This window comes from Coturnix japonica, chromosome 22 (genome assembly GCF_054131305.1).
Source record: "Coturnix japonica strain WE chromosome 22, WE-NBRP24, whole genome shotgun sequence".
Taxonomy (NCBI): domain Eukaryota; kingdom Metazoa; phylum Chordata; class Aves; order Galliformes; family Phasianidae; genus Coturnix; species Coturnix japonica.
This window is the reverse complement of record NC_140684.1, coordinates 8,537,897-8,552,322: the sequence shown is the minus strand read 5'-3', so window position 1 is coordinate 8,552,322 and position 14,426 is coordinate 8,537,897. Positions and strand designations below refer to the sequence as shown.

General features: G+C 48.8%; 1 protein-coding gene across 22 annotated transcripts in view; it reads right to left on the bottom strand.

The window, feature by feature from the left end:
• Positions 1–867: 867 nt before the first annotated feature.
• Positions 868–14,426, bottom strand: part of GTF2IRD1 (GTF2I repeat domain containing 1) — a 46,960-nt gene continuing 33,401 nt past the window's right edge. For 10 of the 22 annotated variants that reach the window (XM_085521755.1, XM_015880938.2, XM_015880942.2 and 7 more), the window contains exons 17-28: positions 13,646–13,829; positions 12,863–12,921; positions 12,630–12,689; positions 11,834–11,917; positions 11,081–11,264; positions 10,949–10,977; positions 6,534–6,581; positions 4,146–4,223; positions 3,117–3,309; positions 2,756–2,793; positions 1,765–1,901; positions 868–1,121 (exon numbers count right to left, since the gene is read on the bottom strand). In XM_085521755.1, coding sequence (XP_085377881.1) covers positions 1,047–1,121; positions 1,765–1,901; positions 2,756–2,793; positions 3,117–3,309; positions 4,146–4,223; positions 6,534–6,581; positions 10,949–10,977; positions 11,081–11,264; positions 11,834–11,917; positions 12,630–12,689; positions 12,863–12,921; positions 13,646–13,829 — 1,169 coding nt within the window. In that variant the 3' untranslated portion in view covers positions 868–1,046. The remainder of the gene's footprint in view (positions 1,122–1,764; positions 1,902–2,755; positions 2,794–3,116; positions 3,310–4,145; positions 4,224–6,533; positions 6,582–10,948; positions 10,978–11,080; positions 11,265–11,833; positions 11,918–12,629; positions 12,690–12,862; positions 12,922–13,645; positions 13,830–14,426) is intronic. The other 12 variants (XM_085521759.1, XM_015880943.2, XM_085521758.1 and 9 more) reach the window with 3 other exon arrangements.

The window sequence follows — 14,426 nt, the reverse complement described above, 5'->3', positions numbered from 1 at the left end:
TAATGAAGGTGCCCTCCCAGGAGACACCTCCTCGGGGTGGTTTGATCTGTGAGCGAGCCCCTTTCAGACGTTTTAAAAGAGAGAAACTGTATTATTATTATTATTTTTTTTTTTTACCTCTGAAGCATTTGTCTTTGTTTCCTAATTGGAGATGCCGTGGGGTTTCAGCACCAGGCAGAAACATGAAAGGCTTCAGATTCTGATGCCAACTGATCAGATGTCAAACTGCACGTCTAATTGGGGTCATGGGTACAGATCTTTGCCCTTCTTCCAGCTGCCAGCCTCGTGCCTTCTGCTGCATTTGTTTAGGCTTTTATTATCTCGTGCCATCATTTGCATCCAACTCCACAGCAAGCTGAGAACAAGGAAATAAAACTGTGGCTGTTTGAAACAGCTTCGCCTGCGCTCAGAACCCTCTGCCAGCATGGAGATGGATTTGTGCACATCCTTAAAGCCAACAGAGCAGCATGTTACACTCAGAAAAGCCATTGTGAGTGACTTTGATGCCTGTGACCAATGCCACCTCTGCCTGAAGGTGGCAGCTGCAAGCAGGAATGTGGGCACGGAAACCTTTCTGCTCATTGACCTTTATATAACCATGCACTTGCTCCCATTGTGTCACTTGAGCACAGCTCTCAGCACCCAAAAACCCACATTAAATACCTGCAGGGGTGATAGTAGCAACACCTTTGCTTCCAATCTGAAGACATCAGTGGCAAACGAAGCCCCAAAATGAACCAAACCTCTTGGACACGAAGACTTCAATTCAGCAGCCAAAGCACAAGGGGGTCTGACAGTGGTGTCCTCCTGCACCTTCCCCTTCCTACAGATGCTATTTATCAATAACGTACGTAATAAAATAAGTACTTTTAAGAGCAAGGCAACACTTTTTATTTTTATTTAAAAAGGCCTTGATGGCAGGAATATAGTGTAAAAATCATTGGAAAAACTAAAAGGCATTGATACATATTGGAATATACACTTTTTACATAAATTACATTTATTTATTTATTCTTTCATTTGAGGTTCTTATTCGGTATTGAGGTCTAATAGTTAATAGGTCCTGGGATCTGGACATTTAGACCACCATAGTCTAACATGTACATGTTCATGGGCCATTGCTGAAAGAGAGGGAGAGAAAAAGAAGGCAAAAGTCTCCGTTAGGACACAACACCAAACCATGCATACATCAAATCTCTGACATGCTCAGACCTGAGAAGTCGCTCCCACTTTCCAAATAAGATAAAAGAACCAACCCAAAAGCAAAACTCCACCAGCAAACCTGATTTAAAAAAGAAACAACCCTTTTAAGCCTATATTTCTCTCGTGTATTCATTTTTTTTTCTAGGAAGCATTTGGTTCCATCCACAACTGAAGCCAAGCCCTGAGGGAGGACAGGCTGAATGGAGCTCCACTGCTTTCATTTCCTGCTTTGGTAGTTTAGATGTGTGCTGGAGCTCAGCATTGCTCCTGGAATAGGGACTGAAGGGGGATGCTGGGACCCACTAAGAAGCACTATGGGGCCATTGGGGCCACCATCACCTCCATTTGGGCATGATGGAGCCCCATGGAGCATTGCTCCACTGACACAGCCAGCAAACCCAGCAGGGAAGGGCAGCCCCAAAGCTGCATCCCTGCCTTCACCATGCCTGGCCATGCCTTTGGGCTTTATAGTGCTTGTCAGGCAAAGCACTGATGGTTAGAGAGCAAAGAGCAGCGTCCTGAAGCTGAAAAGCAGATAGGCAGTAAAATGGAAGGCTTTACCACAAGCGAGATCTGATTCGTTGACGATGTAGACTCCATATTGGAAGAGGAGGAAGAGGAAGATGAGGAAGAGGAAGATACCGAGTTCCCTTCGGAGATCCTCTTCCTCTTCCGCTTGGGAACACCGCTGTCTTTTTCTGCAGGGAGAGAGGGAAGAAATGAGGTTGCTGTGTCCCCATAGCATGAAACAAGGGGAGAACAGCCCAGGGAAGTGGTGCCCAGGGAGGTGGGGGGTCACCATTCCTTGATGGTGTTCGAGAGATGTGGAGATGTGGCACTAAGGGACGTGGTCAATGGGCACAGTGGGGGTAGGTCAGTGGTTGGATGTGGTGATCTTAGTGGTCTTTAATGATTCTATGATTATATATAACTGTAAATGTGTATATATATATATACATATATGATATACCCACATATATATGTGATATCCTATATGATATACACATGTAAGTATCCATATACTGCATATATGACGTTTCTAATCTGTCTCATTCTGCATCAGCTCAAAATGCAAGGTTTGCCAGACCTCCTCTCCCTAGCCACCTATTTTCACAAAACAAAAAGGATCCTAATTAACTCTAGAGCTGCTAATTCTGACACATTTGATGAAATGAAATTTATTGGGGAGGACGGGACACAGGAAAAAACACGCTCAGAGGGATCACAGAAACCTTGTTTCCTTAGAAGCTCAATGGATAAAGGACAGATGAAATTAAGGGCTTCAACCAGTGAATAAATTGCTCAGGGTGAATAAATTGCTAATGGGAAAAGGACTGTCAAATCCTCCAGAACGGGCTGAAAATGAGTTTAGAGCACAGGTCTCTTGCCAGCTTGTGGTAATACAGTCACCAAAGGTCGGATCCTTCCCTGGCCTTGGTGAGGGATGCAGCAGAGATGAATGCCTCCTCCTCCCCATGGGCCCCATTTGTTTTGCCCATCTATTTTCTCTGCCACGCTGCGAGGAAAGCCACAGACACATTCCAGCCCTTACCTGTTGGTTTGGCCTCAGTGCAGATTTCGGAGAATGGCCTGTGTAAGAGACAGCATGGGGTCAGAGCCTGCGGACACCTCCCCCCTTCTTTGGAGGGAAGAAATCCCAAACAACTCATTGGTTCTTTGGGCCACCCCCAGATCTGACCCATGGCAGCCCCTCATGCCAATGCTATTCCCCATTCCCAACAGTGTCAAACTGTGTAATAAAGAGGGGACTAATTGCTGAGCACCTCCTGTGGCACACACAGGCTCTCTATGGGACAATCCCATGCTGGTGGTGCTATGGGGACATACCCAACTCACGGCTGGAGAAAAGGGGACAACACCCAATTAACAGCCACAGAGATGGGAGAACTTACTGGAGCTGGTTGATAATCACCATCCGGATGCTCTCTCTTGCCTTCAGGATCTTCTCCAGCCGGTGGATGTCATAAGTGTTAGGGTTTCGGAAAGGGATATCGTCTGGCAAGCCGGTGACCTCCACCGCATCGGGGCTGTCCCTGATGAGTTTATAGGGCACCATAATAGGTCGGTTCAAGCCCAGAGCTTCTCCTGTAAGGGCAGAGCAGAAGGCATGAGGTTTTGTCCGACAGGGCTTGGGACAACACCAACCTGAGGAGTGAGAGCCACAGAAGAAGCCACAACTGCTGTGTTTAACAGCCCCAAGAGATCACAGAATCTGAATGGCTTCAGGAATCACTCTTTTATTTTTAATTCCTTCATCTCTTTAGCATCCAGTGGCAGTGAAATATGACCATTTAATCACATGCAGCACTAGAACTATTTCCTTCTGTGCAGCTTAAACCCGCTGTCCATTTCTCTTTGTACCCCCTTAATTCCTGCACTGTACAGAACAGCGAGAATCCCTCCCTCCTATGCTGGTTCTATAAGCTCCTCTCACCTCCTCTTTGCCACCAGCTGGCTGTTTTCCATTCTCTCTCAGTTACTTTTGGCTACTGGCTGCCCACAGATGCCACCAAACTGCTGCTGTGGGGCAGAGCAGCCACCAGGACTTGGGAATTAACCACTAAGGAGCAGCAAGGGGACCCATGGGCTGAGCTGGAGACACTGCTCTGTGCATCCACTTGCCAGCTCCTATTTCCCCCCAATTCCAGTTGATATTCCTATTATATCCCTTTTCCCAGTGGGCAGCACAGGGAGCCTGCAGAGGGCACTGAACAACTCCCTCCCCTCCACCAACAGGAAGGTCACAGTCCCACCTGCAGGAACATCCCCAGGGCCAGTCTGCAGCAGGAAGAACCCGGTGCTGCGGCAGGCTGCCATGTGCTCAGCCTATAAATAGAGCCCTTCAGCCTAATTAATTTTAACTACGGCTGCTGTCAGCAAAAACAAACTCTCCCAGCTCAGCGTGCAGGCGGGAGGCTCACCGTATTTTTCATTGAAGAGCTCTTTCACTTGCTCTCGGAGAATCACCTTCTCCCCGAGCCTGTTGGCGTCATCCTCATCTGCAAAGCAAAAAGGGCAGCCAATTAAATCTCCCATTCCTTTCTGACCCATCCTGCTGTCAGCATGCTGAGCTCGAGGTGCTCCCCTGTCCAAGCACCGCTGTTCTCTGCCTGCACCTTCTGTGCAAAGGAGCTATAAAACGTGGCCAGATCTGCATCTGCTGCACGCTTACACGGTTGAGAGCCTTTTACATCCACTTTGCAGTGCTGGAAATGACTGCAAAATATGCAAAGCAATGGAGACTCAGACCTCAAGTGCCGCAAACGCTCCCCCAAGTGACATCAAGGAATATGATAGTGCTTTTATAGCGGGGCTCCTAAGTACAGCATTGTTTTATAATACGCCATATAATCAGCTTGGCTTTACTAGCTTTTTTAATTACCCTCATCATGCCAACCGGTTTCTTCTCTGTCCTCCTGTTTTAAACACCATGCCTGCACCAGGAGACCTCTCACAGCTACATGGCAGCCTCAGGACTAAATTAATGCATTTGGTCCCTGCCTGCTTTGGTGTTTTTCCATCCACAGACACCACGGAGTGACCAAATGTCTCCCATATCTTGCCATGGACCGCCCAACCAGCCCTGGGATACGAAGCTCCTTCAATATGGGAATCACAGAGGAATCCCCACCACGAACCGAGCTTGCCATGCAAAAGATAAGTACCTCAGCTCAGGGCCATGGTGAGCACTGCAAGCCATGGCACGGCTAGCAAGGACCTGAGCATCTTCTGCCCACACTCTGGGGCTGTTTCATTTGATTCTGAGCAATCACACAGCCTGAAAGTTTGATTTACGGACACACACATGTGAGTCCCTGCCTCCCTGAATGGAGCTGTGGCACAAACCACTGCTGTGCTGCTGCAGGGCTGGGTGTGTGGGGCAGGAGCTCCATCCTTAAAGCTCTGTGCCCTGAGGAAAGCCTCCTCTTGAGCTGCTGAGCCTGAAACCAATGGTTTCTTATTCCCAGTGTGTTTTCTCACAACTAGGAAAAAAGGGGTGAAGGAACATCCGGGCCAAGTTGTGTTTCAGACCCAGAAATGACAACAAAGGGAGCTTGAAAGGAATGGAGCAAGAAAGTAAATCAAATAGAAGAGACTAATAGAAGCATCCCCAAGGACCCCTGATTTCCAGACATGGGGCTGCTGCTGTAAGGGGGCTGGTGGGGGGCAAACCCTGCGGGCTCCCTCTGTGACTTCCTTGTCATTTCTGCTCAGTTTCTGGGATGTATGCAGACACCCGAATGGCTGTATAGATGGTAGCAGACAAAGAAGCATCAAAGCGAGGTGTTCTCACTTGTTTCATTTCCCTTCCTGTCTGACAAACACAGAAGCTCTTTCCTCTAATGCCCCCCCCCCCCCCCCACCAGAGACTCAATGGGCACAAACAGAATCCCAGGTTTTGTTTGGTGCCTTGTGCAATGGGCAGTGCTCCTCGATTCCCATCCAGGGAGATGGGAGTGCCATAGAAAAGCTGGAACTGAGCATGCTTAACAGAGAAGCCAGAGAGGAGGCTCCATACTGCAGCATCGCTCCCAGCATCCTATGATCCCATCACTCCATTGCAGGATGGACCTCAGCCTGCCCTGACATTCAGCCACCTGGCTTTGGAAAGTAATCAATGCTACCGAGGCACTTCATAGAGCCACAGAACCATTCGGGTTGGAAGAGACCACTAAGATCATCAACCACCGACCAGCCACCATTAAACCACTTCCCACATCCCCACGTTTCCTGCAGGGACAGTGCTCCACATCCCATTGCAGCTGTGCCACTGCAGCACTGCTCCTGCTGAGAAGAAATATCTCCTAATACCCAAGCTGAAACCACAGCATTGTAGAACAGTTTGGGTTGGAACGAAGGGAACTTACAGCCCACCCAGATCCAAGCCCTGTGCCACGGGCTGGGTGCCCCCCACTAACTCAGGCTGCACAGGGCCCACCCATGAGCTGGGGCACCCACAGGTTCTTCTCTCTGTACCTCTGGATTAACACGCTAACATTACTTCAGGCTGTTCCACAGTAACATGGGCTTAAATACAATCAGAAGCGGCTCCACCTACGTGTGTTTTCCAAGTGGGACTTGTGGGAGCAGGCACTAAGCATCCAGACACGTGGCCAGACGTGCAGAGAGGATTAATAACAACAACAGAATACTGTTAACACACACTGCATTCATTCAGTTCTCAGCATCGCGGGGAAACAGAGGAAAAAATACCTGAAATTTGGGGAGTTTTACACGTTTTTTCATTCGCACGTTAAAATGCATTTCTTGTCTGCTACCATCTACGGTGCATCAACTGAGCTACGTACCATTCAAAGCAGCGTACGCTTTTTCCAATGACGTTATCCGTCTAGGGGCTACAGCACAAGTTAAAAGGAGAAAACAAAAAGAGAGAAAGAAAAAGAGAGCAATGAGTGCTGCAGCTTGGTTTCTTGTTCACAAACAAAAGCAAAACCCAGGGCGATGCTCTCCCTATAGAATTCCTCTGGTCCCGAGGCCTTGTGGCACAAAGATGGTGGTGGAGGCTGATTGCCATGGGCTGACTGGTCTGTGCTCTGCACTGATTTATGACGTGCTCAATATCTGAGCATCCCATGGGGTTACAATGTGGGAGCCTGAGAGATGCACGTGTTTGGGAGAGTGGGCAAATATCAGCGGAGCGGGAGGGAAAATGGGAGGTTGCAGCAGACGGAAAGCAGAGGGGAATTGGGTTAGTTCTGCAGCAATGGGGGGAAATGGAGAAAAGGGCTCCCTAGGGAGAGGCTGAGCCTCGCTGCTGACTTCAACACAACAAGCGACATCAAAAAGAAATGGATTTCCTGGGGAAGAACCCCAGCAGGGGGTGGGCAGAATGTGGAAGGGTTGGGCAAGCAGGGGAGCACATCCCGATGGGCTGAGCAGAGATAAGAGCAACATGAAGCATCTCGGAATAGGCACAGAACACAGACAGGGTCATTTCAGGCAGGCTGGGGAACGCCAGGGTTGTGAAATTCTGGCCAATGTATTTCGGTGAATACACAGTGCAAGGAGGAAGAGATGCAAGCAGGGCAAACCAGCACGGGAAAGGAAAACCTGGGACGGGGTGCTGGGATGGAGCTGAGCACAGACAGGAGGTGAAGGCAGCCACCACCGTGATTAAAACATACTCAGTTGGCAATAAACCAGTAAAATAAAGCCAAACATTTCCAGCAGGTGAAGATTTCGAGGTGCTGTTATTAAACCACGCTGATTAAGAAAGGTAATTTACTTCCTTGCCCTGCTAACCCACATGTGCTCAGCCAACCCCCAGGGTCACGAGGCTGCCCTTGGGCACAGAGCATGAAACGTGCCAGAGTGACACAGCGTGACCCCAGAAAACAGAGGGCTGGGGTGTCTGAAGGAGGATATGAGGTTGATGGAGAGCAAAGCAAGAGCAAAGCAAGCACGGGGCCAGGATTAGCTGGATGATAGCACTGCCCTCTCAATGCAAGGATGCTGCGTGAGTTAATGGGAAACGAGGAAATTAAAGGCAAAGTTCAAGGCAATCTGAAGCACAGGGGTGTTTAGATACAGGCTTGGAAGCTACAGAGTCATTTATCATAGAACCATATAGAATGGTTGGGTTGGAAGGGTCCTCATTGCCCCTTCTGCCCCACCATGGGCTGGCTGGGGGTTCAGGCTGCACAGGGTCCACACACAGCTCTGGGCAGCAGTGCCAGGGCCTCAGCACCCTCCGAGTAAAGAATTTCTTCCCAACAACTAAAGCAAATTTCCCCTTTTCATTTGAAGCCATTTACACCATCATCCACTTGGGGCTCCACCCTCAGACTCACATCACTAACCAGCTCAGAGCTAAACAAGCCATCATCCACTGTGGCCAAAGGGAAAACAGAGCAGAAGGAAGGAGCACTCAGTGACTCTGGTAGGGGTTAAGCACAGGGGCAGCTCTGGGTCTGGAGCCCTGCTCTGCTCCAACCACTGCACACAGGAGGCTTTGCTCTCCTTTATTTGTCATTAGGGCCTTCTAACACGAGGCACATCTCATCACAGTCCTGCGGAGGACGGTGCTCTCGTGATTAAAAAGGAAAGAAAAAGGATGCCTGGATGTGTGGCTTTTTTAATTAAAGAACACTGCCTGCCCTACTTTATTAATTGGAGTATGGGAAATAATCTATCAGGGTGGTAGGGAGTTTGGGGAATAGGACAGATGGAGCTGGTGTACATTTTCAATCAAAGCACATAAAAATTAACATACAGAATGCTTGATTCTCTCTATTTTTTTTTTTCCAAAGGCTCAAATGAAGCCTGTTTTGGATCTCTGTGCCTCAGGAAAGAAGAAAAGAAAGGCTAAGTGCAGTGTTTGTAGCACTGGAGCTTCGCCCCATCACTTCTACTTCTGTTCTAATGCTGAGATCGCTCTGCTTTCCAAAGCATTTGTGAATTGGATACCAGTGGAGGGGGTGGGAAGGAAACTGGAATAGAGGATATCCCATAGGACAGAGCCCCAGGGGGAGCCCAGCTGGGTTTTGGCTGCCTTGCACTGCAGCCCCTATCCCCACATTGATGCTCACTACAAAGAGAGCAGGCAGCTGGGTCAGCAGCACTGCGACCACGGCTGAGCCTCACAAAGCTGCTGGAAAGGAGAGCTGCAGGGCACTGCTCACCTCCTCAGGACAAAGGGGAGCACCCAGAATGTGGCCCACCCTCATGAACACCCCATCCTGCTGAGCACAGAGCTCATTGCACACACACAACAGCCCGTCTGATCCCTGCAGCTGAGACCCAGAGAGAGCATCTCACAGAGCAACAGCAGGTAACGTGCAGGGAAAGAGCACCAGCACTTGGACTGGACTTACATCCATTCACCTGCTGCACTCAGAGAATGGGATCCCTACCAACAAGGAACCCCGCAGCCCTGCGGGTATTTCCATGCAGGAGGTGCACCACATCTTTATAGCAAACAAAATATCACAAGGCAGCTCAAAAGTAACCCCCATCTCACCCCACGATTCAAGGGGAAAAAAAGGAATTGATGTTAAATTTCCTCTCTCCCTTAAAACATACATTTTTCACCTAACTTTTAGCAAGACAACCCTCAAAAACACAACCTCCCCTTATGATTCATAAAGTCATCTCCTGGGCTTTCCTGCTTTTCAAAGCCTTTGCAGTGCCATTCTGTTTGGGAGTAACCGTTGCTTTCATTTTAATGCTCCTCTGTGAAATAAAAGAGATTGCCATTGATTTTGTTGTAATGCCAAGCATGCACTTCTGCTGGTCTCAGTGCTACGTGGCAGGGCACCACTACAAGAGATGGAGGTGAAAGGAACACGACAGCCTCTCTTACATTTGAATTTTGCCTCATCTGTGGCCATTCATTTTGTTAAGGCAGTTGAAAAGCAATCAATTTTAATGCATGGAGATATACAACTGCGTTACCACCCTCCACTGAGGGATACGGTGATGGAGAAGCAGGAGAGAGGTTAATTGCTGTCAGTGGGGCTTTTAGGGGGCAGAGACGTTGTGAACTCCTCCTGAGCCCCCTCAGGTAAGACAACACACAGCTAAAACACCTCAGGTTTTATGGTAGCATGGGCAAAGCCACGGAGCACACGTCCAGCTGGGAAAGGAGGAAGAAAAATACAGGGCATTGAAAATAAAATCCAATTTTTCTACACCTCTGTCTATCACACCGTGTTTCTAAGCCAGCTGGCAGGCTGAAATATTTGCCTTCTGATACGCTCCTTTGTTAATGGTGTGATTTGTGTCAGATCAGTGTCTCTTAACGTAATTATCCAGATTACGGCAGGGGAGCAGGAAGACAAGATGAGGATGGAGCAGTGGCTGCGTCCTCAGCTCGTTCCCATCCACGTGATTCCACTGAAAGCCAATTCCTGCCCCATTTAAGATCTGGCTGATGTGAGGTGTGACCTCCACGCTGAGCACCAAAAGATGGGAATCCTAACCCAAAACCCATGGGGCCTCAGGGCATCTCCCCATGGAGATGGCTGGGTGGGGAATGGGGACCGTGCACTGAACGTCAGCCAGGCTGCTGTTGTCAGAGCCATCTCTGCAGTCTAACACCTTCCTGCAGTTCCAATGAGGCCATATAAATGTTTTCCCCTCTGTCAGATTTTTCTTGCCTAAACTGTGCCATCTCCGTGGAGGCTGGCCAAGAAAATGGAAAGCCATCAATAAAAGACGACAACACTTTTTGCACCCATCTGTGCTCTTCCTTTGGCTGTAATTACAGACACTGGAAACAAAGGCGGGTTGCTAAGTGCATTTCCAGCAGCTCACTCTTTCAGAGAGCAATGGAGCAGCCGTGGTGGGACACAGGAGTGATGCAAGCCCACAGGTGAGCACACAGCACTTCCTTACTGCTGAGCTTCCCACCTGATTGCATCAGATATTTACTTTTTAAGACCATGTGCTTTGTTTAGTGCAGAAAGCAGATTCCTGCCCTAGATCAGCTCCTTAAGAATGCTGTTATATCAAGGAAATAGCAGCCATGCAGGTGGGTAAAGCTGAGCCCAGCTCTCCCGGTCAGGGGAACGTTATCAAATGCATCAAACCAACCAAACACACACACAAAGAAACAACAAAAAAGGAAATGAGAGCAAGCAAGGTCATAAGCAACCTTCCTCCAGCTGATAAAATTAGTGTGCCATTCACATCTTGCAACTCCCTGACCAATGATAAACAAAAAGGCAAAGCACCGCTCAGGCAAAAAGGCACCATCTCTTACCAGGCTTAGGGATGAGTCCTTGGAAAGGCCTGTAAAACAAAGAAGGCAAAGTGAAGATTTCACAGGCAACACCTTGAGAACACACCTGGGAGAACACCCCTCTGGGGTGACAGGCAGCTCTCGGGGCCGTACCTTGTCACTGTGAACTTGATTTTATCAGCTACAGCCAATATCCTCTCCAGGTTCTGCGAGCCAAAGGTGCATGGCTTGCGGAAGGGGATGCCAGGGGGCAGTCCTTCGATGATCACCGAGCCCGGATTGCTCTTGATCCTCTTGTATGGCACTTGTACAGGGTATTTAATCCCCAAGGCTTCACCTGGAAGAGAAGCAAGAGGTAAGCATGTGGGATGGCAGTGATTTCAGCAATGTCTCTGGGTCCTTCCCAGTCCTCCCAAAACCCACTGTAGAGCCAGGTGAGCTGGGTCAAGGAGCAGCACATTCAGCCTTAACCATGAGGGTAATGGGACCTGAGGGAAGGATGGAGAACCCACAGCTGTTTGCCTGTGGCCATTACTGTGAATATCACATCCACACTCCATCTCTCACAACTGGCTACAGGATGGAGGGGCTTTATGTTAAAAAGAGGGGAAATCTAGGGTCATTTGTTAGGAAAAATCTCTTTACTCTGAGGGTGGTAAAGCACTGGCACTGCTGGCCACAAAAGCTGTGGGTGCCACAGCTCCTGAACACCACCAGGGACATCTGGGCAGCCTGTGCCAACATCTCACCACTCTTTCTGAGAAGCAATGGCTGCTAATATCCAACCCTGGTACACCCAGCACAACAGCAGCTCCAGATGGGGAGGGGAAGCTGAGTGAAAACACCTGGGAAGGTGTTGGGATGAGACAGAGGGGAATGAAAGCAGTTCTCAGCCCGATTTCTCACCATATTTCTTATTGAACAGGTCCTGGACTTGTTCCCGCAGTGTGTTTGCAATGTCTATTCTGGAAAGCCTGGCATCATAATTTTCTGTAAAATAAAGAAACAATTATGGACTTCTGCTGTTAAATTAAAAGGCACTCTGTGACTTTTAAGTAATACCATTTTCTAATTATAGGAAAGTCCTTATCTTGCAATTAGCTAATCTCTGGAGTGGGCCATTCAAAGTCCTTAAAAATAATCTAAACAGAAATATGTGGGGTGTTTTTGCTTTTTCCCCGCTTGTTTGCTAAGAATAAAAGCTGCATGAAATCAAAGATTCAGTGGTGATAATTACTGGCGTTAAAATAAAACACACTCAAAAGCCTGAAAAGCCAAAACCCTTTGAAGGCCTCCAGCCCTGGCTGAGGAGTGGGGCAGAGCTCACCCATCCCAAACCATGGGATCCCCATTGCTGCCCCTTCCTGTGCACAGAGCTACCCCAACAGATCCACCCCACTGGAGAGATGCACTGCGGATGGGAGCGGTGTTTATATAACAAAAAAGAAGCCAAAAAATAGGCAAAATCCAAATCTTAGAAGACTTCAATACGTGTCTTACAAGGTCAGATGGTGAGATAAGCAAAGCTGCTTTATTAGGGCTCCATTCAGAATCTGCTGTGTGGACCCATGGGACAGCCCATGGCTGTGCGCCCGCCCTCCATCTTCCCTTTATCTCTTTCCCCATCTCCTCCTCTCCCACCCACCAAGCCCTGAAATCTCACAGCTCCTCCATTTCCACAGCTGCTCCCTTCAGAGCCCACCTTGGAAGCCCTGTCTCTTCACGGCGTCGTCCAGCAGTGCATCCCCACAGTCGCTGGCAGCTGGGGCAGGGGACAGAGAGCCATTAGCATCAGCAGTACCAAAGGGCTGCCCCACCATGGCTGCCTTAGCACGGGGTAAAAACAAGGTGGCACAAGACGTGCTGCAGGGATGTGCTGAAGGGATGTGCTCTCCCTCCCCCCCTACCCCATCACTAACAGGTCTCAAGCCCTACCTTTAGCTCCTGGGCTGTCCAAAGCCATCTCCTTAATGCCCTCTGCCAGCAGCTCCGGTCTGGATAACAGCAAGAAACAGACACAGTGTGATCAGATCCCCATCCAGCAAAGCCATCAACGTTTTACTGCCCCATCTATCACCAAGGATAACGCTCCTCCAGCAGCAAACCCACTAAACATATCTGGCTAATGCAATTTCAAATCTCCTGTAATACAGCGGGGGAACTTCAGAAATAATTTCCATGCTGACAGCCTCTTTAGTGAGCCAATGTAACACTCCATGGGATAAGATTAAGGCTGCAACAGCTGAGTAGCTTAAATCAGCGCCTCCAAACTTGCATGAGATGTGGTCCCAACATTTCTTGGTGACAGGAAAAGCCTGTCTAACTGCTTTCAGTGTACAGAAAGTCATCCTTGTTTGGGTAAGAAATCTCTAGAAATACCTAAAGATATTTTTTGCCCATGTCTGCTGGATTCTTCCCCAATGCACCTCCACTTTCTGGGACATCTCCTGCACCTCACCAGGCACAGCATCCATCCTGGTGCCTGCAGCATGCACAGATATGCAACAGGCCTTGGATGAGCCACTGCACATAGGAAAACCTTCTCTCTGCCCCACATCTGGCACCCTGAAGTTTCAAGGCTTTGGCTGCTCCTATTAAAGCATTTTAGGCAACCAAGTGATGGATTCTGTCCAGGACACCGCATGGCTGCTGCATCCCCAGCAGTAACATTTCCAACCTGCAGCACCTTCCCATGGGATGGCTGCTTCTCATGCTCACCTTTTAATGACAAACTGGATGTTGTTGCTTGCTTGGAGGATCTTCTTCAGCTTTGCAATCCCAAAGCAGTTGGGACGCCGCAGTAGGATGCCCTCTGGCAAACCTACCACAAACAGATCCTCAGGGTACATCAGGAACTTGGAGTAAGGAACTTTGACCGGCTCTGATATTCCTATGGCTTTCGCTGCATAAGAAACAAGATCTTGTTAATCTGACATTGGCTCAGTGCAGCACAGATATGGTACATCAGCACAAGTTGAAGAGGTCTACAGAGAGTTTCTGGTTATATGTGCCCAGTAGGGATGCCTTGTGATGTGAGTCATGGGATAAAACCAGGAGGTCACCGAGTGTTTGAACTGGGGACTCCATTCCCAGACCTCATGGATATCCTGCAGGCAGATGTGGAGATGGGGGATGTGGCTCCCAGTCCACCACTGGTTAGGCACTGTGCAAAGCCCATTGCTCTACTGGCAGCTTGATCTGCAGCTCTCCCCTACCCCTCCCCAAGATCACTGTGGTCCTTCTCCTTTCCTCCCTTTACACACAGCCCAGGTTGGCTCTCATTGCTCTGTACTTTGGGGCTGGATGCACAGAGTTCAATTTTCTCTCCTCTTTTCTCTCCTGTCCCCAGCAGCAGCAAAAACCTTTTGCCAGTTCACCAAATGCACGTGTGACCTGGCTGCATTTTTCCCAAGTTAAGTAACCTGAATAAAAAGTAGCAGGAGGTAAAAGATACGTTTCCTCTGCACCTCCCAGTGCCCTGCTAAACTTAATTAAGTTA